This window comes from Pituophis catenifer, unplaced genomic scaffold, assembly GCF_029215685.1.
Source record: "Pituophis catenifer annectens isolate HBS135680 unplaced genomic scaffold, rPitCat1.0.hap2 SCAF_3, whole genome shotgun sequence".
NCBI classification, from domain to species: Eukaryota; Metazoa; Chordata; class Lepidosauria; order Squamata; family Colubridae; genus Pituophis; species Pituophis catenifer.
The window spans coordinates 191,668,707-191,694,465 of NW_027256883.1; the positions used below are offsets into that span (position 1 = coordinate 191,668,707).

Genomic DNA, 25,759 nt, shown 5'->3' on the forward strand with positions numbered 1-25,759 from the left:
AGCATTTTTTCTACAACCTCTTCGGCTGAAAAAATGCTTTTAAAAGTAAAAAAAAAAGCCTCTGATGATCGCGTAGCTCAGCTGGGATCGTCAGAAGCTTTTAAAAGAAAAAAAAGCCTCTGCCGATCAGGCAACTCGGCTGGGATCGTCAGAGGCTTTTAAAAGCATTTTTTTTTTTACAACCTCTGTGGCTGGTTCCCAAATGAATAACAAATGTCCAGTGACAACAAATGTTCACTAGCACTGATGATGTTACCTAGTTTGGGTAATGAAACATCTGCAAAAAAACAAGCAAGCTCAGAGAACACCAAGGACCCTTCATTTCAACCCTGAGCTGCAAGCATTCTCCTGTATTATAAGCATCTGTATTCTGTACCAACTGAAGCTTTTGAACCATCATTACAAAGAGGCCTATCTCAAATGAATTTCAGTCTATAGCCTGAACAGAACCCCAGTATAAGTAGCTAAGACAGTATGTCACTCCTATAGAATCATAGCTAGTAGGCCATTCCCAGATACCAAAGGCAATAGCCTTTAAGATAAGATTTGAGGATCCCAACCTCTGAATATTATAAATCAGGGGTGTCAAACTCAATTTCATTAAGGGCCTATCATGGTTGTGTTTGACTTCTGGGGTGGGTGTGGCCAGGGTGGGCGTGGCCAGATTGATGTCACTCATGTCGGGAGTGCCTGTGGTGGCCCGAGCGCTCTGCCAGTGAAAATGGGATCCTTAGCTCTGTTTTCGGCTGTGACGGGCTCCTGTAACCCTCTGCCAGTGAAAATGGAATTTGGGAGGGCCTCAAGTTTTTGCTGGCAGAGGCACTGCGAGCCACTCCTTTGCTGCTTCTAGGGCGTCCCCACGGGCCAGATGTAAGCACCCTGTGGTCCGGATTCGGCCCCCGGGCCTTGGATTTGATACCCCTGTTATAAATGGATTAGTGTGTCCTAAACACTTTTACCCAGATGTATTGATTTCCTCATCCACAGTATCTCTGTACCATCTAGGTGTCCAAAGACATTTCAAACTAGCATGAATTTATTTCATTGCTACGCAACCCACTTTGTATTCCAATATGACAATGATAGCTACTTTAAGAGAGTAAAAGGAATAGAGAAGTTCTACAGATTTGTTCCAGAATTCATACAGTCATGGCACAGCATTCTCACTGGGATCATTTTTAATGAAGGCAGTATATGATATTGAGAAATTAGTTGCAGTAAAGTTGTAGCATGGAGTATTTTTCTTGCATATTTGGGAATGTACAATTAGCAGTCTACCTTTGAAATGGGAACAGGTCTGCAGCTCTGCATGTAAAAATTTGGTTCTTAGCATTTCTGAGGAAGGCTGGGAAAACCATTGTGATATGGTGGACAACTACTGTCAGAAAAAACTGTAAAGACAATTCTGATCTGGATCTGAACAGAGCAATGGTTGAAGAGCTTCCTATATTCTCAGCAAAAAAGCATACTGTAAGAAAAAGAAAAAGAAAAAGAAAATTGCATTCCTGGCTCTTAACCACCTAAGTATACTTAGCCTGCAATCAGAATTTACCGGAACTTGTATTTAGAAGTTTAAAATTCTATATGCTTTTGCTCAGTTGTTTCTAGGATAGTGACAACTCTGGCTGATTTTGCCATGCTGTGCTCTATTCTACTGTTTTCCTTTGAAGAAATAAAAGGCAATACAAGAATTTTTTTTTTTTTAATCTTGTGCTGCATATTCTGGGCACTTTACATCCAACACTAGTTTTTTAAGCACAAAAAAGACATAAATATGTCACCAGGCCTCCCACAGCCTACAGTAGAATTAATCACACTGATTATACACTTCCAAAAAAGGAGATGCTCTGTCTACTTACAACTTCTTGGAGGCCTTCTGTGAACTGTCAAGGCTTAAAATTGCCAATTTCTACCTCATCAGCTAAGTTGTCTCCAAATACTTAAGGAGGCAGAGTGCTTTGAACAAGACACCAGGATGTTGGAAATATTTCCACATAGGGTTACCTTCAAAGGATATTATGCATTTCTGAGTGGGTTAACCAAAAAGCTAATTGTTTCAGTTCAAAAACACTGCATGTTACATGTTGGCATTTGTGCCTCACAAAAAAAAACCCTTATCATTCTGGTTATCAAGGAGCCTTTTTGATATGGGGTGCCATTGGCATACAATTTTACGTTATTATTATTATTATTTTTTAAAAAAACTTTAATTGGAGTGTAGGCATAGAAATGTTTTTGAAGGTTTTACTCTATCATGTAATGTAAAGTTGACTTGTGGAATTCCCTGTCACAAGAAGTGATGAAAGCCATTCAGATGGCCTTAAAAGATAATTAGCTGTGTCCCAAAGGTGCATTTTCAGGAGGCAACTGGACTTTCTTGTTTTTTCTTTGCTGTGGTGGCTAAATATTATATCCAGGTCAAAACCAGAATGGTTTTGAATAGTTCTTCAAGTAACAGAGTGCAAGGGTCATTGCCTCAAATCCTACTTGTGAACTTCTCAGGTGCATCAATTTAGCCAGTACGGACCCAATGCTAGATTTTTTTGGCTACTATCAGCTCTATTAAGACTCTTCTTGTATTATGTTTCATATATTTTATACTCTTGAGATATACTTCGTAGTAAGGATAACTATGGATTGCTCTTAATTGTTTGCTTGTTTGTAAATTTATAAAATGTCCTTGTTTACTTATTTACCTGAGCAGGAGGTTGGACTAGAAGGCCTCCAAGGTCCCTTCGTACTCTCTTATTCCGTCATTCTTATTCTGTTTATTAAAGTTATTTACAAAGCAGTCATTGTAAGAATGGCAGGAGAGGAAGAAATAACAGCTGGAATAAAAATTGAAGATTAAAAACAGCTGGAATAAAAATTGAAGATTAAAAAAATCAGGTATACAAACAACATACTTTGTTAACTGAAAGTAAAGAAGATTTAAAAGAGTACGTTGGGAAAGTAAAATTGGAAAGTGAATATTAAGAAAACAAAGATAACATCCTCCAATATGTATAGAATATTGACAGAAAAGAGGGTAGTTTGTTTTTGATTCAAGAATAGGAAAAGATGGACAGCATGTAGCAAAGGTCTTTGGAGATAAAAAAAATTACAAGTATTGGGAGCAATTATTTTAGATTTATAGTTAATAAATGAGACAATCTAGAAAAAGTAATTGGCCATCCATGCATTTCTTGAAGCCATGGATTAGTCCAGAAGTGAGTTTCAAATCCCGTCACTACCCGTTCGCTCGTGGATGTGTGTGTGCTCCCGCGTGCATGCAACGCTTCTGTGCAGAGACATCTGGGCAGGTGGGCGAAGCCTCCCACCGCTGCCGCTACCGGTTCACCCAATCTGGGGCGAACCAGTAGCAACTCACCACTGGAATAGTCCCTGTTGATGTAAGAATGACCACTTCAGAAGGAATAGTAGGCCCATTCTACAGCATCTCTCTATACTAAATACCACAATGGTGTTCTGTTCACAGGACTGCCCACGCCAAAGCCAAGTCAGAAGGTGCAGAACAAGCAGCTATAGCAGCTAACAGTGAATCCATGTTAGCCAGGTCGATGGCCAGAGAATTGTCTCCAGACTTCTATCAGCCAGGTAAGAAATGAATCATCCTAGTTTTTAATTATTGACTTTAATCTACACATTGGTTGGTGAGCTGTGTAAAACCAACAAACAAGTTAACATTTTCCGTATGTGGCAATATGGAATGTGAAGATTTTACAAAAAGCAGCCATCTCTATAATCTTTAGTGAAGCTTCTGAGAAAAAGCATGGGTCATTGTCATTATTTTTCTGGTCTACCATTCCAGGGCTTTTAGTTCTGCTTGAGTCCAGACCATTATTTCAGCAGTGTATCTTCTGACTGGAATTGCCCAGATGTTAATTGCCTTGATGGTGTTTCCTCCACTGAATTTGGACTTTAAGATCTTTTTCACACTCATGATGTATTCACTGCTAACCTTCTTGACTTCAATGTGCTCGATATTGTCAGCTTGAAGGATTTTTCCCTATTTTTCCCTTATTGATGGTAAGGGTGGCACATTTGTCCAGTCCAAACTCCATTGTAATATTTATTTATATTACTATACACATCTATTTCTTTATATATTATTATCCATGTATTCCCAAGCAATAAACGTAATGTCCAAATGAGGTCTAAAATTAACCAGCTGCATCACTAAGTCAGAAGAAAGGTCACAGCTTGGAGTTTTGAAGACACAGAATGTCTAATGGAAAAAAGAGAAATCAATTTAATAGTGGTGTGAGACTCTATTGAATGCTCATTTTGTGCATGTGAAAAACAATTTTATTCAGTCATTCAGACTTTCATTCAATCAAACCCTGGATAAATATCCACAGCCCCGGAGATTTTGCTACTCATAATATTGGGGTGGAAAGGGCATAGCAACATTTTGCTACTATTTTCTTATATTTTTATCATGCAATGTTAGCTCATTTTGGGTAGTTTCGTTTCCATGATTCTTTTCTACAAGTAAAATGAAATAGATGACCATTTCCTAATGTGTTTACATCTTTGGTTGCTTTAGTCTAGATCCATTTTATTAGATTTATATTTTTCAATATTCATGCTATTTATTTGCATTCATTTTTTTTCTAGCATGTATTGTGCTCATCCAGGACTTTCCAAAATTGATTGCCAATGGTCTGTGAAGCTGCAGTCTCATTTGCACTTGTCTGGGAATAAGGTTACTGAACAAAGCCAAGTTTACTTTTGAATAATCAACAGCAAGCGTGTACTCTTAATCTACTATTTTATCTACTATGCTAAAGGAGTCAAGTAGCGGATAGTGATCTCTGAGCACACTCCCTGCCAATTCAGAGAGTGACTATTCTGTATGAATAGGGCTAATGTCTTTTGTAAGACAGAAGAAGCATATCTTTTATTAGAAAAATGCCACCACACAGTTTTATCAGAAAAACAATACCCACAAAATAACACCAGCTGGCCAACAGGAGGTGCGCTCACATGCGCAGTAGAGCTGAACTGGGGCAATGGCTCACATGCCATCAGAGAGGCCACTGCGTGCCACCTCTGGCATGCGTGCCATAGGTTCACCATCACGGGTCTATGCTTTAATTCAGAATTCCCCAATCTTTCCAGCTTTGTGGACTGGTGGGGATGGTGGAGAGGATGGTTCTGCGTGAGTGGCCAACACGTGCGCGCATGCGTGTGTGCAGCTCCATTTGCACGAGCAGTGTGCTTGCACACCTACACTTATGCAAATGATGTGCACATGCACAAGCTCGCCTGCTGCACGGGCAAGTGGGGACGCTTGCCTGTCATTTCTGTGGCCCAGTTGCAAATAGGTCATGACCTACTAGTGGGCTGCGGTCCAGAGGTTGGGGACTCTGTTTTAATTGATTAATCAAAGGGGAAAGCTATGATTTGTGTGCATTTTTGTCATTCATTCAGAGCTGGAAAATGTTGCAGCCTTCATTGCAAAGACCACAGATGGTTAGTCTGCTGAAGGCTATTTTGAGAACTCTGAGCAACTGGTAAAATAGCTTCCAAACAGTCTGCTTGAATCCAGAAATAAATAGCCCTGAATGGGTCTTTTTATGACTGACAGGTGCCTGTAGGCCAAGCAAGCTGGCTAAAATAAAGCTCTCAGGTGTCTCTTCTTCCTGCCCCGCTTTAGTACAAACAGCCAGCAGTATGAAAATCAAACTTTCCAGAATGCATAAATTGGTTGCGTGATATGGTGCAAGTTTATTTAGGAATTAGTTGCTGTAGCATCAAATGGTCATACTCCCAGTAAAAGTGCACAAGAATTTGTGCTAAGCATATTGTACAGATTTTGTAATGTTCTAGTTCTTCTAGATCCCACAGCTGAGTAACCAGATGCTGAAGTAAGCCTGCAAGGCTTACTTACTTGCCTTTTCTTCCTTGCCTGAATCCAACAATATCTCCTCAGAAATATTTTTCTTCAAAAGATATAACAGAATAAGAGCAAACCACCCAATATCCTTCTCGTGTTTTGGAGTACGTCTCCCATAGGTTGTCACTGACCATGTTGAATGAGTCTGGTGGGAACTTATCCATAGTTGCTTGCCCCTGATATTGGAGTAACCCAATAGTACCCTTCATGATTACTAACCACTGATACCAAACTATAAATTTTTATTACAAGGATCTAGTGTCCATCAGTTGCAAGAGCAAATTCTGGAATGTAATTACAGGTAGTCCTCAACTTGTTTAGTGACTACTTGAAGTTACAACACACTGACAAAAGACTTCTGACCAATCCTTGAATTTACAACTGTCATAGCAGTTCCATGATCACATGGATCAAAATTCAGGCACTTGGCGACTGAATGTTTGCAGCATCCTGGGATCACGTGATCACAATTTTTGACCTTTCTGGCTGACGTCCATCAAACAAAGTCAATGGGGGAAGCTGGATCCGCTTAATAAGCTCATGATTCACTTAACAACTGCAGCTTAAAAACTGTGCCAAAAATGGTTGTGTAATTGGATGCAGCTCATTTAACTGCCTTGCTTAGCAACAGAAATTGTGGTCCCAATTGCAGTCATAAGTCGAGGATTATAGTTCATTCTAGAAGGACATGCCCTCATAATGCTGACTTTGTTCCATCCCCAGCCCGCATCAGGGATAATTTACATTGGCCTTTAGCTGCTCCAGTTTAAAGATAATGTTTTCTGACTTCCCTTAAAACAGCATTTGCTATTTGCTATGAGGATTCACCTACAACAAATGGAAGGCCCGTGGGCTAAATTTGGCCCATGGGATGCTTAGATGTGGCCTGCAGGGCCGCCTTGGAAACAGCGAAGGATCAGCCCGTGGTGCCTTTGCCAGCGAAAACAGAGTTCAGGAGGGCTGCTCCGTTTTTGCTGGCAGAGGGTTGCAGGAGACTGTCCCAGCCGAAAATGGAGATTGAGAGCCTGTTTCTGCTGGCAGAGCCCTCGAGCCACCACAGACGCCCCTAACACGAATGATGTCAGGCTGACCACGCCCACCCTGGCCATGTCCCCCCAACACAAACCTGATGCAGACCTCAATGAAATCGAGTTTGACACCCCTGATCTACAGTACGATGTTAATTATGACTGGGTTCTGTCCAATTTTTATCAGCCTCTTTAAGCTTCTGCCTCTTCACTGACTGAGCCCTGGTCCCCATGGTTATTTTGGCTTACAAAAGGTTACAGGAAAGACCAGACTCCTGGCTTCTTACAGAAGTATCTGCCCACATAATGCCTGACTATGCTTTCTTGAGTGCTTGCCAGATGTTAAATTGTCTCCTTTAAATCCAGATTCACATCTCTTCCGAAAGCAATAGACCTACATGTTAAAAGAATAAAAAATTGCATAGGAAATTATAATCAAGAAGACACAAAACTTCAGAGGTGCACTGAACATTTCGTATGAAGGTTCTGATGAAGCTGAAGTTGATGTTGTGCCATCTAATGATTTGGGTACCCTGGTGTCTTATGTCTCTGGACATGGGCTTTTAGGTCTGGTCCTAGCTACCTTATTTAGAAACTCACTAATGCTGGCGACAGCTGCTGTCTTTTCACCTGCTTCTATCTGCCAATTTGCGGTACTTAATTTCCACCACTCTTCTTTTCAGTGTTACACCGAAACATAGTGTTATTCCAAGGAAGACGGTAGAGAAAATGAATTGTTGCTTGCAGAGCCACCATTTTTCACAGAGAATTTAAAGACTGGGTTTGGGGCAGTGAGGCACTGGAGAAATAGTTGCTGCAGAAAGTGCTATTGCAAAATAAAAATAAAGAAAATATTTGGGGAACTACTTCAATGATCTTTTCATTGCTGACATTTTAAAGCATGATATTTAGCTCAGCTTACTTCAGTGGTGGGTTTCTACCGGTTCGCCCTGGTTCGGGCAAACCAGTAGTAGCGGCAGCAGGAGGTTCCGCCCACCCGCCCAGACGTCATCATGGACGCTCTGTGCATGCACAGAACATTCTGTGCATGCACAGAAGCAAAGCAAGTGCACACACACGTGCATTCCTGGTTGCGAACCTGTAGCAAAGGTAAAAGGAACCCACTACTGGCTTACTTTACACAAAGACAGAGGCAGACCTGCATTTTAGAATCTTCATTATTATGCCTATTTTCGCTCTGACATATTAAAAAGAAGGCTGCTGTATGTTTAATTTTCCCTAGATGTTAGCTTGATATGCATAGGGAATCATTCAGCTCCATAAGGGAAGGTTCTGATATGATTTCCTGGATTCAGGCTCAGATATATTCCAGAGAAGTTCTACAATCTGATTTCCCTAATTGCATCAATTAATCTCAGTGACCTTTCCTGTCACAATATAGGCTAAGCTAGACAGATCTTGACTTCCAGAAAATGCTCCTTTTGCTTCAGCAGAATTTTTCAGAATGATAAGCAGCGATTGCTGTCACAGGATCCTGATGCACAATCATTAAACTAGTTGATGAAGGCAACCCGTTTTCATTTCTAGTAAATCCGGGAGGCAAATTCTTCATCTTTCTCAAACTCATTTTCTTGATTAAAGTAGCAGAAGCAGCTTACCATGGTTACTATACATATCTAATATTTTATACATGTACACATATAGAACAGACTGCAACAATATCTGCTCGCTAACAGAATCTATTTTGAATGCTAGTGCTGTGCTGCTGTAGACATTGTGTAGTGTGAATATTTCCACCATACATAAGAAAATAGTAGCCTTGTTAACATTTGCCTATCATAAAGTGCTTCTGCCTACCTGGTGCATTTTGGCAGAGTGGATATGCTCCAGGTCCCCTCTATTAAATGCTGCCATTTGTGTGACCAAGGAAGTCAGTCCCCACCCTCTCAAACAAGATCTCCTCAGAGATACCATGTTTCCCCAAAAATAAGACCCCGTCTTATATTTTTTTGAACCCTGAAATAAGTGCTTGGCCTTATTTTCGGAGAAGTCTTATTATTTTGGGGCGCGTGGAGCAAGATGGGGCTCCTATTGCCATCTTATCTGATTTCCAGCTCTGTGTTTAAATATTTTCAGGGAGGGCTTATTTTCAGGGGGAGGGCTTTTGGGGGGGGCTTATTTTCAGGGGATGATTTTCTTTCGGGGGGGGGGGTTATTTTCAGGGAAACACAGTATGAATGGCAACCACTTTCCTTGGGCTCCAGAAAACCCTTAAACCTGGCTCTGGTTTAGGTGTGTTGATGGGTCCCTGTCAGGTTTTATTGTTATCATTATGGTTTTTGTCTGGGTTGTTTATGTTTTTAACTGTTTTTACAGTTAAAAATCTACTACTTTGGATTGTGTAAGACTACCAGACTCTACTTTAATAGGCAGCCATAACAAACTTAAATAAATAATAATAATTTAAACTTATGACAGTGTCTAGTCCAGTAATGGCTAACCTTTTCTGGAACGAGTGCCCAAAGCATGTGTACGAATGTATGTGCATGCATCCAACCCCTCAAAATGCAATGCGTGCGCAGCCCTTGTGCATGGGCCCCACCCCCACATATGTACCCTTCCCCCGTGCATGCGTACGCACCCCCATGCACAGCAGAGGCCCGAAGTCCAGCTGTCCAGCGGGAGACGGGTTCGCATGTGTGGCGGAGCTGAATTGCGGTAAGAGCTCGCGTGCCCACAGAGAGGGCGCTGCGTGCCACCTCTGGCACGCATGCCATAGGTTCGCCATCACGGGTCTAGTCATTATTCCTTTTGGAAAAAACCTATCGGCTCTTCTATTGGAGAAGAAGAATATATCATTTTCTCTCAAACAATAGTAGAAAAGTAGAAAAGATTTAGCAAATAGTAGAACAACATTGCATGAAAGAAACTTTTCTTCCTCCCTCCCTCCCTTCATATTTTTAATTGGAGTACAATCTAAAGGTGTTACCAGCAGTGAAATTCAGCTGGTTCTATCTGGCTCGGCCGAACTGGTAGCGGCAGCTGCAGGAGGCTCTGCCCACCCGCGCAGACATCATGACGTTGCTTTTTTTGCGACATTTTAAGCCTCTGTGCATTCACAGAAGGCTTTGCGCATGCTCAGATAATGGTGTGCACTCGCGGGCGGCGCGCAGACATTTGCGAACCTGTAGGGAAGGTAAGTGAATTTCACCCCTGGGTGTTACCCTTAATAGTAGACAGGGAATAATAATTAACACTGGGTTTTTTCAAGTAGTGGGAAAGAACATAGGAATGTAGGTGCTTTAGCCATTACTGCAAACTTTGGGGAGGGGTGGGAGATGCAGTTCTAATATATTATTTTTTATCTTTTTGTCTTTTGATTTTTTTTGGACTTATATTCTTTTTTGTTTTAGTTCTTAAAAGGGGTATAATAGTGCAACATTTATATAACAATAGTGTTTGCTATTTTCAATGGGCCAGATTGATAGATAAATTATCTTCATACAAATAAGCAAAATTACAGGTTTGGCCATGTTCAGGCAGTCATATATCAACTTGTTAAGGCAACAAAATAGGTTGTAGGTACTTTACTTCTTTCTTCATATGAATTGAAAAATAAAAATGTAATTTATTAAACATATATTTGGGTTTTATCTGGCTATGTTTAAATGTTCCAATGTAACTATATAGTGTATTTAAATCATTGTTTTAAGTTTTAACATATTGGATTGTTTATATCTTGGTTTACTTAGATGAGAAAAAGTTCTCCAAATGCAAATATTCCGTTCTAAAGTTTTCAATTGATAGTACTTATTTATTGACATAAATAAAATATATACTGTTGCAATTGAAGTGGAATTTCAGGGGAAGATATTGTACCCAAACAAAAGTTACATTTTCTATTATTTATACCAGTTCATGCAGGGATTTTATATAATCTGTGTCATTGAGAACTAGGATAGAAAGCTTTTCTGAATCATAATTCATATTCAACTGTAATTTATAAAACTGAAAGCATATTAGATGTAAATTGTAAAATAGATGTAAAATTATTATTCAATCTCTGATACTTTAACTTTGTCAGTTATAAATGTGACTTAATGGTGACTGAATGTTGGAAGAAATGCACACACAAAAGATGATTGAACTGGTGTAGAATTTACATTTGTAATGCAGACTGATTTAAAAGTTACGTGTGAAGATTTTTCTGACCTTGGTTTAACAACAAGATAAGAAACGTCCTGCCATCTTAGCTATACTCATAAATCGTATCTTGCTGATTAAAACTAATTACTTGGTTCACATTAAAAGCATGTCCAAAGTTGTGGAGGAAGGACATAGAAGCAGTGGAGAAAACCAGGCTGATTTTGCCTCACCTATAAATAATAATGTAACCCATGGCAATGGTGCAGGCAGATACTATAGAATGCAGTGAGATAAAGACAGAGTGCAACCTGAACCCAGAAGTCACCTTCTTTAACTAAGTCAGGTCAACTTTTCCAGTGCTTCCAACGAGATCTTGATGTCACAGGTGGATGATCTTATTAGTAAGCAATGCGACCATCTGACAGCTCACTTTACATTAAGGACAAATCTCTACTGATTCCTTTTCCCATCTAGTCTTTATATAGAAGTTATATCTCTGAGAAGATATAAAAGCGATGTATCTCTATGTGCAGATAAACAGCTAGGCAGAGATTATTTATTAGTAGGGCTACCACATTTGGGCTGAAAACTCTGGATGATCACTAGATGGCCGCAGCGTTAGGCTTCTACTATTCTAGTATTTGCTATAAGGAAATGGAATGAAAAGGGTTCTGATAAAGCAAGGGTGTCAAACTCAATTTCATTGAGGGCCACATCAGGGTTGTGTTTGACCTCAGGGGGACCGGAGGCATGGGTATGGGAGCATGGCCAGCATGATATCACTTGTGTCGGGGGGCACCTGTGGTGGCCCGAACACTCTGCCAGCGAAAACAGGCTCCTGAGGTCTGTTTTCGGCTGTGACGGCCTCCTGCAACCCTCTGCCAGAAAAAATGAAGCTCCGGAGGGCTGCGCGCGGCCCTCGCAAGCTCCGTTTTCCTTGGTAGAGGCACAGCGGGCTGGTCCTTCATTATTTCCAGGGCGGCCCCGCAGGCCAGATCTAAGCACCCCGCAAGCTGGATCTAGCCCCCACACCTTGAGTTTGACATCCCTGTGATAAAGGATAGCACTCCACTACCAAGCAGTCATTGTAACAATTAATAAATCTAATAGAGACTTGATTGTAAGATTTGGGCATACCAATTGCTTGCTGAGTAGAAATTAGGGAACAGAGTCTTACTTTTTAATTGATTTCATCTTTTTTAAAAACTTGTCTTTTCCCTCTCTCCAGCACAGTGCTCTCCTACTGTGCTATGGGCTTTTTGTTTTAAAATTTGTTTTCTTTTGCTGGGGGAGGAGAGGACGTTTGGGGCTGAGAGCAATAAAGATTGAGCTCTTCCATAGAAGAGATTATTCCATAGATTATTGAAAATGTTTGTTTGTTTGTTTAGACAGGGTTACAGGAAGCTTGGATCATGATCGATACTAAGTAAAATATAAAAGTTATTTTCAATACCGAGCTTTTTCTCTAGAGATGGCATTGTTTCCTGTGATTGTATGGGTTTTTTATATTGTTTGTTGGTGTCCAGCAGGTTATATGAAATTAATGATATAAAAATAATTTAAATAATGTCTCATTATTTAAGCAGGTTGACTTAATCTACCCATTTCTCTTTGGCACAGCATTACAAAATGATCAAGTCAGCCTTCCTTTAAGTAACCCACTTCATGGTGGGATGAGGTTTCCCATTCATAGATCTAGAGGTGGCATAGATCTAGAGAGAAATTAAATGATCTTTTGATAACGTTTAGAATTTCTTTTCCTTATTAGGCCCTGAATATCAGAAGAGGCGGCTACTCCAGGAACTCATGGAAAATGAGGAGAATGTGGAGCATATAGAAGAAACACCCCCTGTTGAAGAGACATCTCCAGCAACATCTCCAGAAAGTCCCCAAGGTGATGAACAGGAGTTTATGAAACCTAAGGAGAGTCCAGCTCCAACTCCATCACCATCTGGCACACCACCTGAGTCCAAGCGTGCTAAGCAGGATTCTCAGAAAGATGGTTTTCTCAGCCCTGGGAACTGGAATGGAGATCATACCAAGAACGGGAATTATACAGGAAGTAGGCCCAACACATCTTCTAGTGCTCTACTGGCACCAGTGGAGAAGTCAGGAAGTAACAGCAGACCGGCTTCTCAGAGCCCCAGCCGTCCTAGCCATATGAAGATTGCTACTGATAGGATGGAGATCAAACCTCTTGAAAGGATACAGAAAGAAGGTGAAGTTAAATTATTTGAGGGGTATCACAGTTATGCTGTTCGGACCTCTCCAGTTACTCCTCCAATGGATAATGAAGAAGAGCCATTCTCAGACTTCACATTTCCTACCAAGTCAAGGTCCCCAGAGCCAGAATCTGATGTGAAAGCAGTGGATCACAAATTAGAAAAAAGGGAAAGTACACCTGTCACCCAACACGAACCAGGTCACAAAGAGAAAAAAATAATCAAGACAGAATCTAAGCTTGAGCCCAAACAACATCCACCTGAGCCTAAAGTAGAAGAGAAAGTAGAAGCCCTGAGTGAAACCAAGCCTGAAGCCAAGATGGTAGCTAAAACTGAGCCCAAGACTGTGGTGAAAAAAGTTTCTCCACCAGAAGCAGCCACAAAAGAGGTGGTAGAGAAAGAAGAGGTAAATTGGTTTTGTTTTCATAGCAGGGATAGTTGTTCATTTAGCAAGTTTGATTAGGAAGAGAGAAGCAATAATAATATGATAGCCATTTTCTAAATTTTCCACTTGCTGTTAATATTTCTGTGAAAATAGATCAGTGCATGAACATTTTGTACTTCTTTGGAAAACTGCACTTTATTTATTTATTAACTATATGCCGCCCATCTTGCCTAGGTAAATTGATACGTTGATCTTGGTAAATCGATAAATTGATCTTGGTAAAAAAATTGTTTTGAAAGTCCAATATTTCAGTGTGACTTGAGTTTCATGAAACTAGTGCAACTGAGAATGGGGTTTAACAACAGTTTGCACCACAACAAATTCCTGCACAACATCTGATTTCTAGGAAAAAGTATCCAAAGTACTATATTTATGATTTCCTGGAAAATTTACCTATGAAAATCTTTGCAGGTTCAGATTTAGTTGTGGTGTTTCCAAGGAGCCAAGGTCAATGAATGGGAGGACCAGTGGTGGGTTCCTTGGTCCGGTTCGGCCGAGCCGGTAGCAGTGACGATATGACGTCACCGAACCGGTTCTCCCCCCTGCCCTCCCCCCCAGCCACCCACCTTATTCTTACCTTTTATTTGGTCCCATCCCCAATCTATTGCTGCCTCCTGAGTCCCAGCTGATGACTAGAGGGAAAAAAACTGTTTAAACTCTTGCCGCTGGGCTTCAAAGGGCTGTCCTACAGCTGATCAGTGTTAAAAGCAAACAGAGTCGGGTCGTAAGTGCGAGGACTGGTCGTAAGTGCGAGGACCTTCCAGAAATGATTCTGACCAGCTAGCCACGCCCATCTAGTCACATGACCTCCAAGCCACACCCACAAAATAAGCCACGCCCACAGAGCCGGTAGTAAAAAAATTTAGAACCCACCCCTGAGGAGGAGGATGTTTTTTTTTATATTTGAATCCTGGTGTTCAGGAGTTTATAATCCTTCAGCAACTTATAATATTCCCTCTTCCAAATATATCCCATCATGTAGGAGCACTTGGGCTAGGAGGTATTGATCAAGTTCATAAGTTTATATAGCAATAAGTTTATGTAGCAACTTACTTCCAGTAATTTAAGCATACATCACACCAAATTTTCCCCCTAAAAGCCGGGTAAGCAACATGGGAAAAACACTCCCCAGGCTACTTAGACTAAATTAAATATGTTCCAGTTCAGTACATGTATTAACAAGTCCACCAGAGAGGAGTTAGAAGTGGTAGGTGGCAGTTTAAAATAGTCTAATAAATGTGCTATTCTTTTCTGTGTGGCTGGGAGCAGTATAATATTTCCTTTGAGTCAAATTAAATTCCAGTCAATTTCTTAGACCTGCCCATGGAGTGTTCTTGGAAGTTATTTGCCATTTCCTTCTTTAGAGATATCCTTTCCTAATTCCTTTTTTGGGGAGAGAAGGGTGCCCTTCAAGTCCATCTTGATTCCTGGCAAGTCCCTGGACAAATCCCTGCAGGGGTTTTTTGCCAAAATTTTGGAAGTGGTTTGCCATTGCCTGCTCCATAGAGCTAAGAGAGACGGACTGGTCCTCAAACTTCCAGTTGGCTTTAGGATTCCCAGATTCTAGCTTGGTGCCAATCATTATACCAAACTGCTTCTCTTCCTGCTTCATACTCTGGTTTATATCTCTGGAATTCCTGGGAGAGATTTCCCATCTTTCCCTTTATTCTAGAATTGCATGATCCAGTGCTTCTAGTTTTATTTTAGATGTGCAAAAAATGAACATACAATATGGTGTGCGGTTCGTAAGTTTAATAAATTAGTGAAAAGCAGAAATCTTCATAATCTCTGGTTGAATTATCATTAAAAGTTACAGTTAATATAAAATTGAAATTAAAAGTAATCCTTGCAGCTATAGAGGAAGGGTATTATTATTATAATTTAATAGGGTTCTTATTCTTATAATTTATTTATTTATTTATTTATTTATTTATTGGTTCGATTTATATGCCGCCCTTCTCTGGAGATTCAGGGCGGCTTACAATGCGTTAAGCAATAGCCTCCATACTTCTACTGTATGTGGGGTAGGCAGCAATGGGTGTTGCTCTAAATAGCCTTGGTAGTACAGTGGTCTAAGGCACCCTGGTTATTAAGACCTGCAATTACTGCAGGTTCGAATCTCGCCAAGGCTCAAAGTTGACTCAGCCTTCCATCCTTTCTAAGGTAGGTAAATTGAGGACCCAGTTGTGGGGGCAATAAGCTGACTTTGTATAAATATACAAAAGGATGAAGGCTATTGCTGAGCACATTGTAAGCCGCCCTGAGTCTCCGGAGAAGGGCGGCATATAAATCAAATTAATATATATATATATATATATTGGTGAACTGTAACTCCCAGCACCTGTCACAACTGGACATACTTCCTAGGCTTGGGGGTTATAATTCAGCAAAATCATTGTGCATATAGATGGATAATCTATTTTTTAAATTATGATTGTTTCATATTTTGAGGATATCTTCAGTCCAAGTCTTTGTTTTAAACCATTATAGATATTTAATATAATGTTCTTGAATTTTTCCCTCTTAGGGACCTAACACAATAATCATCTGCATGGTCATTTTATTGAACATTGGCCTGTCTATCTTATTTGTACATTTTCTGACATGATGAGATACCGAAACAAGGTAAGAGTACCTTGGGTGGGGTGGGGGTTAGAGGTTTTAGGGGATTACTGGGATGGCAGTGGTAATGGTGGTTAGGAGTTTCATGGATTTTTAGTGTTGTAAGCTGCCCGGAATAACCACATATGAATTGAGCAGTCATATAAATTTGTGTCATAAATAAAGAAGAATGGCAACATTTATTGAGACCCGCCCAAGGTTGTTTATAAGATGGGTGGCTCTTTAAATGTTTTAAATAAATACAAAACTCTTGCTGTGATTTAAAGTGTAGTATTTTTTATTGCCCTCCCTTCCTTTGGCTGGTATAGCTAATGCGGTCTTTTATATATGAGTACCATTACTATTTAGTTACTTATTCTGGGCAGAACTCTCATTTCTTATTTAATTTATTTTTTTGTTATTTATCTGTTTGTTTACTTATTTATTAAATTTATATGCCACCCATCTCACTGTCAAATGACTCTGGGTGGCTTATTTTTAATTGTTATATTGATTGTTATAAAAAGCATTGCAAAGAAAAGAATTTATTAGCCTATACAGTACAATTATCTTCATGTTTATTCAACCTCAACTTCCATTCAGGTCAACGAGGATAGTTTCCAAGAAGAATGTCATCAACATATTCAGTGACACCGGTCATTTTTTAAACTCAAAACCTGGATCATCTCATCATGTGTCAAAGCAATAGCTGGGGGCTTACAATAATTCTTAAATGCACAGAGCTCTGTTTTATGCATTTTCTATAAATGTAGAGTATTTATTTGTATGAGGCAAAAAAACAGGGGCCATAGTAATTCTAGTTGCTTCATGACATGTAATTTTAAAGCATAAAAAAGCCATACGTAACAACAATATTAAAAATTAAAATAAATATTTTGTTAAAATACAACATACCAGCAAATCAAAGGAGAAATAATTATCTCAACTTGATTCTCCAAGGTCTATTAATTACTGTACTTTTCAGAGTATAAGACACACTTTTTCCCCCCTAAAAGAGGGTGGAAATGTTGATGCGTCTTGTATATCGAATACAGCCATTTTTGGCCTCCCAAAACCCCGCTCCACGCCTCCCATTTTTGCAAAAAACAGGCCCGTTTTCCCCAAAAACGGGAATCACAGAGGGTTTGGGAGGCCTGCAGAGTACTCCTGGGGGCCAGGGAGAGCAAAAACTTTTTTCTTCTTCTTTATCTCTTCGAAATCTTGGTGCGTCTTATACTCCGGTGCGTCTTATAGTCCAAAAAATACGGTACTCCATTTGAGTCCTGTTCATCCATTTTAATTTCTCTGAATATTACCTCTCTATCATTCGTTATAATAATAATAATAATAATAATTTTATTTCTATACCGCCCTTCTCCCGAAGGACTCAGGGCGGTGTACAGCCAATTTAAAAACACAAGACACAACAATAATTAAAAATTAAAATAATTAAATAAATTTGGCCGATTTAAAACCCAAAAATTTAAAATACCCCAATTTAAATTATTAAATCGATAGCCCGGCCTGGCGGAACAACAGGGTCTTCAATGCGCAACGAAACACCCGGAGGTCGGAGATCTTGCGTATTTCCGGGGGCAGTTCATTCCACAGGGCTGGGGCTCCCACAGAGAAGGCCCTCCCCCTTGGTGTCGCCAGCCGACATAACTTGGCTGATGGCACCCTGAGGAGACCCTCTCTGTGGGAGCGGACTGGTCGGTGGGAGGCTATTGGTAGCAGAAGACGGTCTCGAAGGTACCCGGGTCCTATGCCATGGAGCGCTTTAAAGGTGGTAACCAACACCTTGAATCGCACCCGGAAGACCACTGGGAGCCAGTGCAGCTCGCGCAGGAGGGGTGTCACATGGGCACAACGGGTTGCGCCCATAACCACCCGCGCGGCCACATTCTGGACCAGTTGGAGCCTCCGAGTGCTCTTCAAGGGGAGCCCCATGTAGAGAGCATAGTTATACTGTTTTACATTTCTGTCCTCCCCTGATAACTTTCCTTTTTAAATTCTCCTTTACCTTCATATTTTTCTTCTTTTCTATTCTCTGTTCCTTCTTTAACTTTTGTTTTGCATGTCCTCTTTTTTTTAATCTTTCCCCTTCATCACCTCCTCAATTCTCTATACTTCTACTCATCCATCAGGCTACCTCCTTGTGCTCCTGGCCTCCATCACTGACTGATCCTTCCTCTGCGTACCTGACTCCTATGCTCATTGTGTCTGTCTGTGGAGACTAGTACAATAAGCATTCCAGAATTTATAGAAAAAGTCAAAAAGAAAAGTCGGACACAGTTTGTATCATTTGACTTCAGTCAGACAGGAAACATGGGGTGTTTGTTTTTAACAATATTCAGTGGCTAAGACGTTGAGCTGGTCGATCAGAAGGTTGGCAGTTCAGCAGTTCGAATCCCTAGCGCCACGTAACAGAGTGAGCTCTTGTTATGTGTCCCAGCTTCTGCCACCCTAACAGTTCGAAAGCACATAAAAAATAGGGACTACTTTGGTGGGAAGGTAACAGCCTTCCATGTGCCTTTGGCATTTAGTCATGCTGGCCACATGACCACAGAGACGTCTTCGGACAGTGCTGGCTCTTCGGCTTAGAAACGGAGATGAGCACTGGCCCTAGAGCCGGAAACGACTAGCATGCATGTGCGGGGGAACCTTTACCTTAATTGAACGTGATGGAATTGTCCTCAGGCCATCATGTTTTTTTAAAAAATAAGTTAAATAGAAATAAAAATGAATGAGAGAAGAGAGAAAGGTTTGAAAAATCAAAGCCAAGTCATATATTGGTATTGTCATTCCCCCTTGCTGAGAGCTTCTCCCAAACAATTCCTATTCAGTGTGTGCTATTCAGGCAAATTTATTCTGTGGATTAGTATGGGAGTCATACAAACATTGCATTTTATTGAAACTGCAGAGTAACAACTGATACAGTCCTCTGTTTTTGCATGATCTGTTCTATTTTCTGCCACAGGATGGCTGCTGATACCATCAAATTATTAACCAGGCAAAAATAAGTAAGAATGTGGGAAATAAAAGACAAGCATGGGGAATGGAATAGGAACGATATTGTTTATTTTCCAGGGATAGGGATTGTTAAAAACACAGGTAATAAACCCGAATATTGGCTATTAGTTTTTAATTCTTATGGAAAGCCTATCTTATTTATGGAACTTTCTCCAGTTCACCTTTCCCTAGGGTAGTATCGCAAATGTTAAACATTTTTTTAAAAATTATGAATTCTGTTACCTTCCTAATTTTTTAAATTTTATATCTTCACAGAAGTTTATGCTGGTCCAAGCAACCATCCTGATCAGAGATAACATCAGCTATTCAGAGCTATGTTAAAAGGAAGAAGCATAGAAGCACCCAGTGTGTGTACTGTGGTCATGAACAATTACGCAATGCTTCTGGCAAACTCTTTTGCTCCAACCATAGCAGGAAGAGATCTCAAATTTTACAACTTCTTTTATTCTTCCTTTTGTTTTGAGTCTGCGTTGCTTTGAAGATAATTTTGATGAACTACACTGCCACTTGTTGAAGAAACAAGGATTCATCTTAATTGTGGAATGAAAACACAAACTAAAAAGTCTTTTCTTTGAATTTCACTGTGAAAGCATCAGACTTAGTGGTACAAACCTTCCAATCCCCGTATTTCTAAATTGTGCTGCAGCTCTGAATCACGATTAACTCCAAGAATGTGCTGAAGGTGACTGGGGGTGGGGGGCAGTCATGCATGCTCCTTGTTGTATTTTGAGCAATTATCCAAGTCCCTGAAAAACAGTTTGCTAAAATCACTAATATGGTCTTAGTCAAAAAAGATAGAATTAATAGGAAAAAGTTTAGAAACTAGGGTTTAAAACTTCTTCCTGTCTTGTAAGGGACACTTCCCTCCCTTCCCAATCCTATATTCTGCATTCTAGAAGCTGTAGCTTTTTGTTCTTTTTTTCTTTTAGCTCTATTAGGAGAGGCAAGGTGTTTGGGCATTCAATTTTTCCCTTTCCCCCACTGTCCAATTTGATGCTTCTCTCCACTAGCAAAGCAACACATTAATTTCTTTCTCAAACTTTTTCAACCTCAAATTGAGTTTAGGATTTGGATATGAAGAATTTGTCAACCACTTTTGTAGCTAATATAGAAGTGGAACAAAGCATCGTATAATGATGAACTGGCTCAGTTGGAACTAATTTAGATATCTAAATGTTTAGCAGGCTATGTGCAGGCTTTTGCAGTTTCCTTTATCTCTTTGGTGTGTCGTTCCCCATATTTCTTCATCGATTACACAGCTTTGCTTTAATTTGGCTAGCTGACAGTGGTGGGAGAGGGCCAGGCTAGTAGCTTGTTATTTGCTTCTAAAAGTTTCCATTTAGATGTCCTTAGCATTTGTCCTGGGCCAGTAGCAGTTGAGAGACTCCAAGGAGTTGGTATACCAACTTGTCTATATTGTGTAATAAGCCTAAACGGTTGTTTTTGTCAGTCATACTTGGAGCTATTTTCTTTGGAGATTAGTCCTATTTAATGTCTTCTCAAAGCAAAAGCTTGAAAGAAATTAACCAAAGAAGTTGGAGCCTGTAAAGAAAAGAAGACTCTCCCAACTATAAGTATCACAAAGCTTCCAGGATAAACAGCACACATCATAGAGCTAGCAGCACAATGGAGCATCAGCCAGCAAAGCCAAGGATCGAGACGGGAGTGGATGGAGAGCTGGGACAAGAGTGAAATATGGGCAAGCAATCTTGACAACCAATTGGCAACATGTTCTCTAATTAATTCTGGATATAGTTTCCCCATACAAACCAAAATGAATACAGTGTTAGGAAAAATTGGAATCAATGGTTTCACCTGCTCCTAATTCTATTTAAGAAATCTATCTTCTAAAACGAGAGAAGCTTTTTTCCTGAATAGCAGATCCCATTCTAGGATATAAGTAAAGTCACAATTTTTAAAAAATGAAAATAAATCCTATCTTCTTTTATGGATTTCAGCGCAAGGATGCTGAAATCTGGTCTTACTGTAAGCAATTCTTTTTGCGATGCTGATTAGCAGCAATTAAACACCATGAAACTTCTTTAGCTTACTAACTATAGGCTGCATTTTAATGTGACTTGCTATAAATGTTGATAGATGAAATCTGTGCTCATTTAATAACTATACAGTGCCTTGAGTATTTTTGTTGCTAGCTTTGTTTATCCCCTTCCCACCCTAAAATTAGACCTGTGGCAAGATCCATTTTACACTCTGTTCTTTTCTGTATTATTCAGATGCACACATAGCTTGTCATTGAAATTTCAGTACGTGAATCTGTCTTTAAAGTGTGTGGATGTTCTCTTTCCCAACTTTCTTTGAGGGGGAGAGAACAAGGATTTTTGTTTCCAAAAAGATTTTTAAAAAGTGCCTTCTTTAAAACTGACAATGATTTGTTATATATATAGTGACAGTCCTTGGAATTGCAGCTGTGGGTTAAATGTGCACAAGTAAAATAGAGAGGAAAATTAATAGGTTACTCTATAAGAGACTGTAATTGTAGGTGCCAAAAGGTGACAGGATTTTAAGTGCAGCAGGTAAACCATGGGTTCAAAACAGATGACTTACAACAAATGAATTGCTGAAAATGAACTTGGAAGACAGGAGTCCTGTTCCTGACAGCTTGTTTAATAAATACTCTGCTTTGAAGGAGGAAAAAAACAAGATTTCTAACAACGAATGAGGTATGGCAACACCGCTCAGAAAATTGTGCAAGATTATCTTGTCCTTCAAACATGAAATAATAGCAATATAGGCAGTTTGAGGCTTTTATTGTTACGTTTCCTTTTCATCTAAATATATTCCCTTAAACATAACAAGGCTGTTACTTGCTTTTGAAACCTGACAACCTCTTTCCTGGCTTTCTAGGTGTACAGTTTTAGTATGCCAGCAGCTTTACAACAAGGAAAGTGATTTTCTTTGAAAGATGTCAATGTCCTTTATTTATCACGAAGTGCAAAATTGAGTCTTTTTGAAAAAGGTTAGGGTTATTCCCATCCACCTCTGAATTCTCTTTTGCAGAAGTACTGTGTGGTTATTTTCTTCGTTATGCTTTGTTCTCTGCAATGTAATGACAAGGATAAAGTAAATACATTTGCCATCTGTGGCATATATAGGTCCACAGACTATCCATCCAGAGGCTGTTGTTTTTTAAATTATTTTACTTTAGACAGCTGGATCTCCATGCCAAATTGCAAAACTGATTTTGAAATTTGTCCTTTTCAAGTGTAATATGGCTGATGACTACAGCGCGAAATGCTCTCACTTGGAGTGCAAAACATTTTTGATTGTCCTTGCCATGTATGTTTATATATACATATCCTTAAAGAGAATGAGCTTCTTGGTGCTTGTGCATACATTGGTATCCCCTGATTCGCTAGCAACTGCTTTGTTTACATTAAAAAGACAATCCTTCACCAAAGAAATAAATGTAAGTAATTTAATAGAGGGGGAATGAATTATATATGGCCTTTTGGCTCTCAAACAGTGCCAGTTCTTCCTACAGTCCTGAGAACCTTGACTTTTAAGATTGTTCAAAGGATCTTCTTTATTCCTTGTTCCAAATATCAGCTTGAACAAGATAACACAAAAAAAATCCAGAGCCTCATATGGAAGTCCCTGCAGGTGTGAGTTTTTCCATTCGTGCACAAGAGGCCTCTTTTAAGATGAATGGAAATATCCTACAGGAAAGAGATCTGCCTCCTACTTCTTACCTCTCCGAAAGGGCTTCTGGATTGGGACTAATGTGTGCACAAGCCCTGTGGAGCTTTGCTTCCTCGGGTGAGCAGGAGCGGGTTTACCTCAATTTGCATGCCTTCAAACATAGTTTGATATTCTTAAAATGTTCAGGGCTTTCAAAATGACAGATGTATCATCACCAGAAACATACCTTTTGAAATCACACATTTTAAAAATAAAAATTAAAAAAAAAAAAAGACAATTTGTGCAATGCTATCCGGGACCTTTTATTTGCTGTTCTTCTGGATTACGTGCAATAATAAAAGGTTCTTTTGTTCACATTACTAGCTCTGATTTATTTTAGATGAAAGCATGGGAAATTTTCATATCTGACATGTTTAGCAAACCAGCGGTGTATCAAATGTTCAACTACAAAGTCCAGCCAAAGCTAAACTGTTTTAAGCAACAAGGCTTTAAATGGGGCATGCATTAAACATATGTTAAAAGTTTACCCATATCAGTTTTTAAAACATCTTTTGGATCATCCCCAAGAAGTTTTGATATTGTTGGGTATGTCACGGGTGGGTTATACTTACCTTTACTACCGGTTCACAATGGGTCCACATGTGCAGAAGCTTCCTGATGATGGGGTCAGTGGGCGGAGCCTCCCGCCGGTTTTACTACCGGTTCTATAGAACCGGTCAGAACCGGGGGCAACCCACCACTGGTATGTCAGATTGTTACACAATTAATAATAAAAAATGGCTGACCTAGATTGTGATTTAAGCATTCTTCTTGCAGCAGGGGATGAAGTATACTGATGATACTTAATTAAACATCCCTATTTCAGGCCAAGTAGACAATAGGATCAAGGTCCTTTCCCAATGTTTTTGGGGGACCTAGATGCAGAAGAATAAGCTATGGTTTAACCTTAGCAAGACTGACTGGTTACAGGACTTAAGGCCCCTTGAATCTGCATATTTTCCACTTTCAGTTCTGGATGGGTTAGTATTCCACCAGATAAAACTGCAATACTATTTGGGGTCTTCTGGATTCTTGACTCCTGACTGAAGAACAGGTAGAAATCACGACCAGAAGAACTTTTACACAAATGCATCTTATGTGCCAATTGCACCCATTCCTAGATTAGGAGGCACTGCTTATGTTCACTCATGCCTTAGCTCAATATTAGACTATTGCAGTGTGCTCTATATGGGGCTGTCTTTCAAGAGCATTTGGAAGGTTCAGATGGTCCAGAATGCAGCAGTAATGGGTAAACTATGGCACACCTATGTAATACAGCTGCTATATTATATATCATGACACTGGAAGAAAAATTGGGGGTTAAAATAAGTAATTACACAATTCCTTTTTTCAATATTTGTTGAACAAGCTTGACAAACAGCTCAGCAGTGGTGAGACAGTAACTTCCAAGAAGATTTATTGCAAAGATTATTTATTTATTGAATTTATTTGCCACCTATCTCGTAGCAAATGACTCCGGGCTGCTTAATCGTTGGAAAGAGAATAATGTAGCCATTTCATATTACATTTCAAAGCTAATGGAGGAACATCTACCGACGTGTCTGATCGCTGTGAGATGATACAGCAAAGATAAGATTCCATACTTAATTCCTTAGAAAAATTCCAGTCCAGAAATACCAGTTGCCAAGGAATGTGGTGTGGCTTATAAAATAACTTCTGTGAGAAGGTGAATGGCTCTGCAAACAGCTTTCACTTTTCTTAGCTCTCTAATTATTTGTGCTGTGAAACCCTCTGCTGGAAATAGAAAGCCATAATGAAAAGAGTCACTTTTTGACCCACCAGTTCCAATTACTGCAGTAGCTCGTAGGGGAAAAAACACAAGTGCTACTACTGCAACTTTCACTATGTGAATTCTGTTAGACCAACAAAAAAAAGGGGGGGGGGGCCTTTTGCCTTCACTTGCAGAAGGAATTGATTTACATTCCAGCACACCTCATATCCGAAACCCAAATCCAATCATTGATCAAATCACAATAGAAAGGACGTTTGATTCCTGCCATCACAATCTTTACCAAAAAATATCACAACGGAAGTGTTTTCAAGGGAGTTTTTCAGTAGGGATCTTACTGTCAGCATTAAAGGGGAATCCTGTTGATTTTTTTTCTTTTCCATAAAAAAAATAAATAGAATAGAATTTTATTGGCCAAGTGTGATTGGACAAACAAGGAATTTGTCTTGGTGCATATGCTCTCAGTGTATATAAAAGAAAAGATGCGTTCGCCAAGAATCATAAGGTACAACACTTAATGATAGTCATATGGTACAAATAAGCAATCAAATCATATTAGGAAACAATCAATATAAATATAAATGCACATAGTTTGAAATTTCTGCCTACACAGGATGTCAGACAGTTCCCAACCATTAAAAAAAAATCATGTAGATGCTGGGGAAAGGGGGGAAGGTTGCAAGTCACAAGCTCAACAACTGAGGATTTTCACTTCTAAACTCTTAATTTACTGAAATGTTTTAACTAGTACATTGATGAATGGCATCCAATCAGTCAAATTCTGAGAATGAAATATGTAAGACCACTGATATCAGAAGATAGTAGCAGGATGGATACTGACTCCATCTCCAATCCCGAATTAAAAAGCTATTTTATGGAAAAGCCCTACCCTATTATTAACTATATATAACATTGACTGTGGTAAATCTCAGAGAACAAGAAAAGTGTACATTCAGTTTTTGCCTGATAAAG

The 25,759-nt window shown here is 39.6% G+C and overlaps 1 protein-coding gene across 1 annotated transcript in view; it reads left to right on the plus strand.

The window, feature by feature from the left end:
* Nucleotides 1-23,303, plus strand: part of JPH2 (junctophilin 2) — a 60,747-nt gene extending 37,444 nt beyond the window's left edge. Inside the window, exons 3-6 of the mRNA XM_070941714.1 lie at nt 3,479-3,597; nt 12,806-13,665; nt 16,232-16,329; nt 19,594-23,303. Of these exons, the coding sequence (XP_070797815.1) occupies nt 3,479-3,597; nt 12,806-13,665; nt 16,232-16,312 (1,060 nt within the window). The 3' untranslated portion in view covers nt 16,313-16,329; nt 19,594-23,303. The remainder of the gene's footprint in view (nt 1-3,478; nt 3,598-12,805; nt 13,666-16,231; nt 16,330-19,593) is intronic.
* The last annotated feature ends 2,456 nt before the right edge of the window (nt 23,304-25,759 follow it).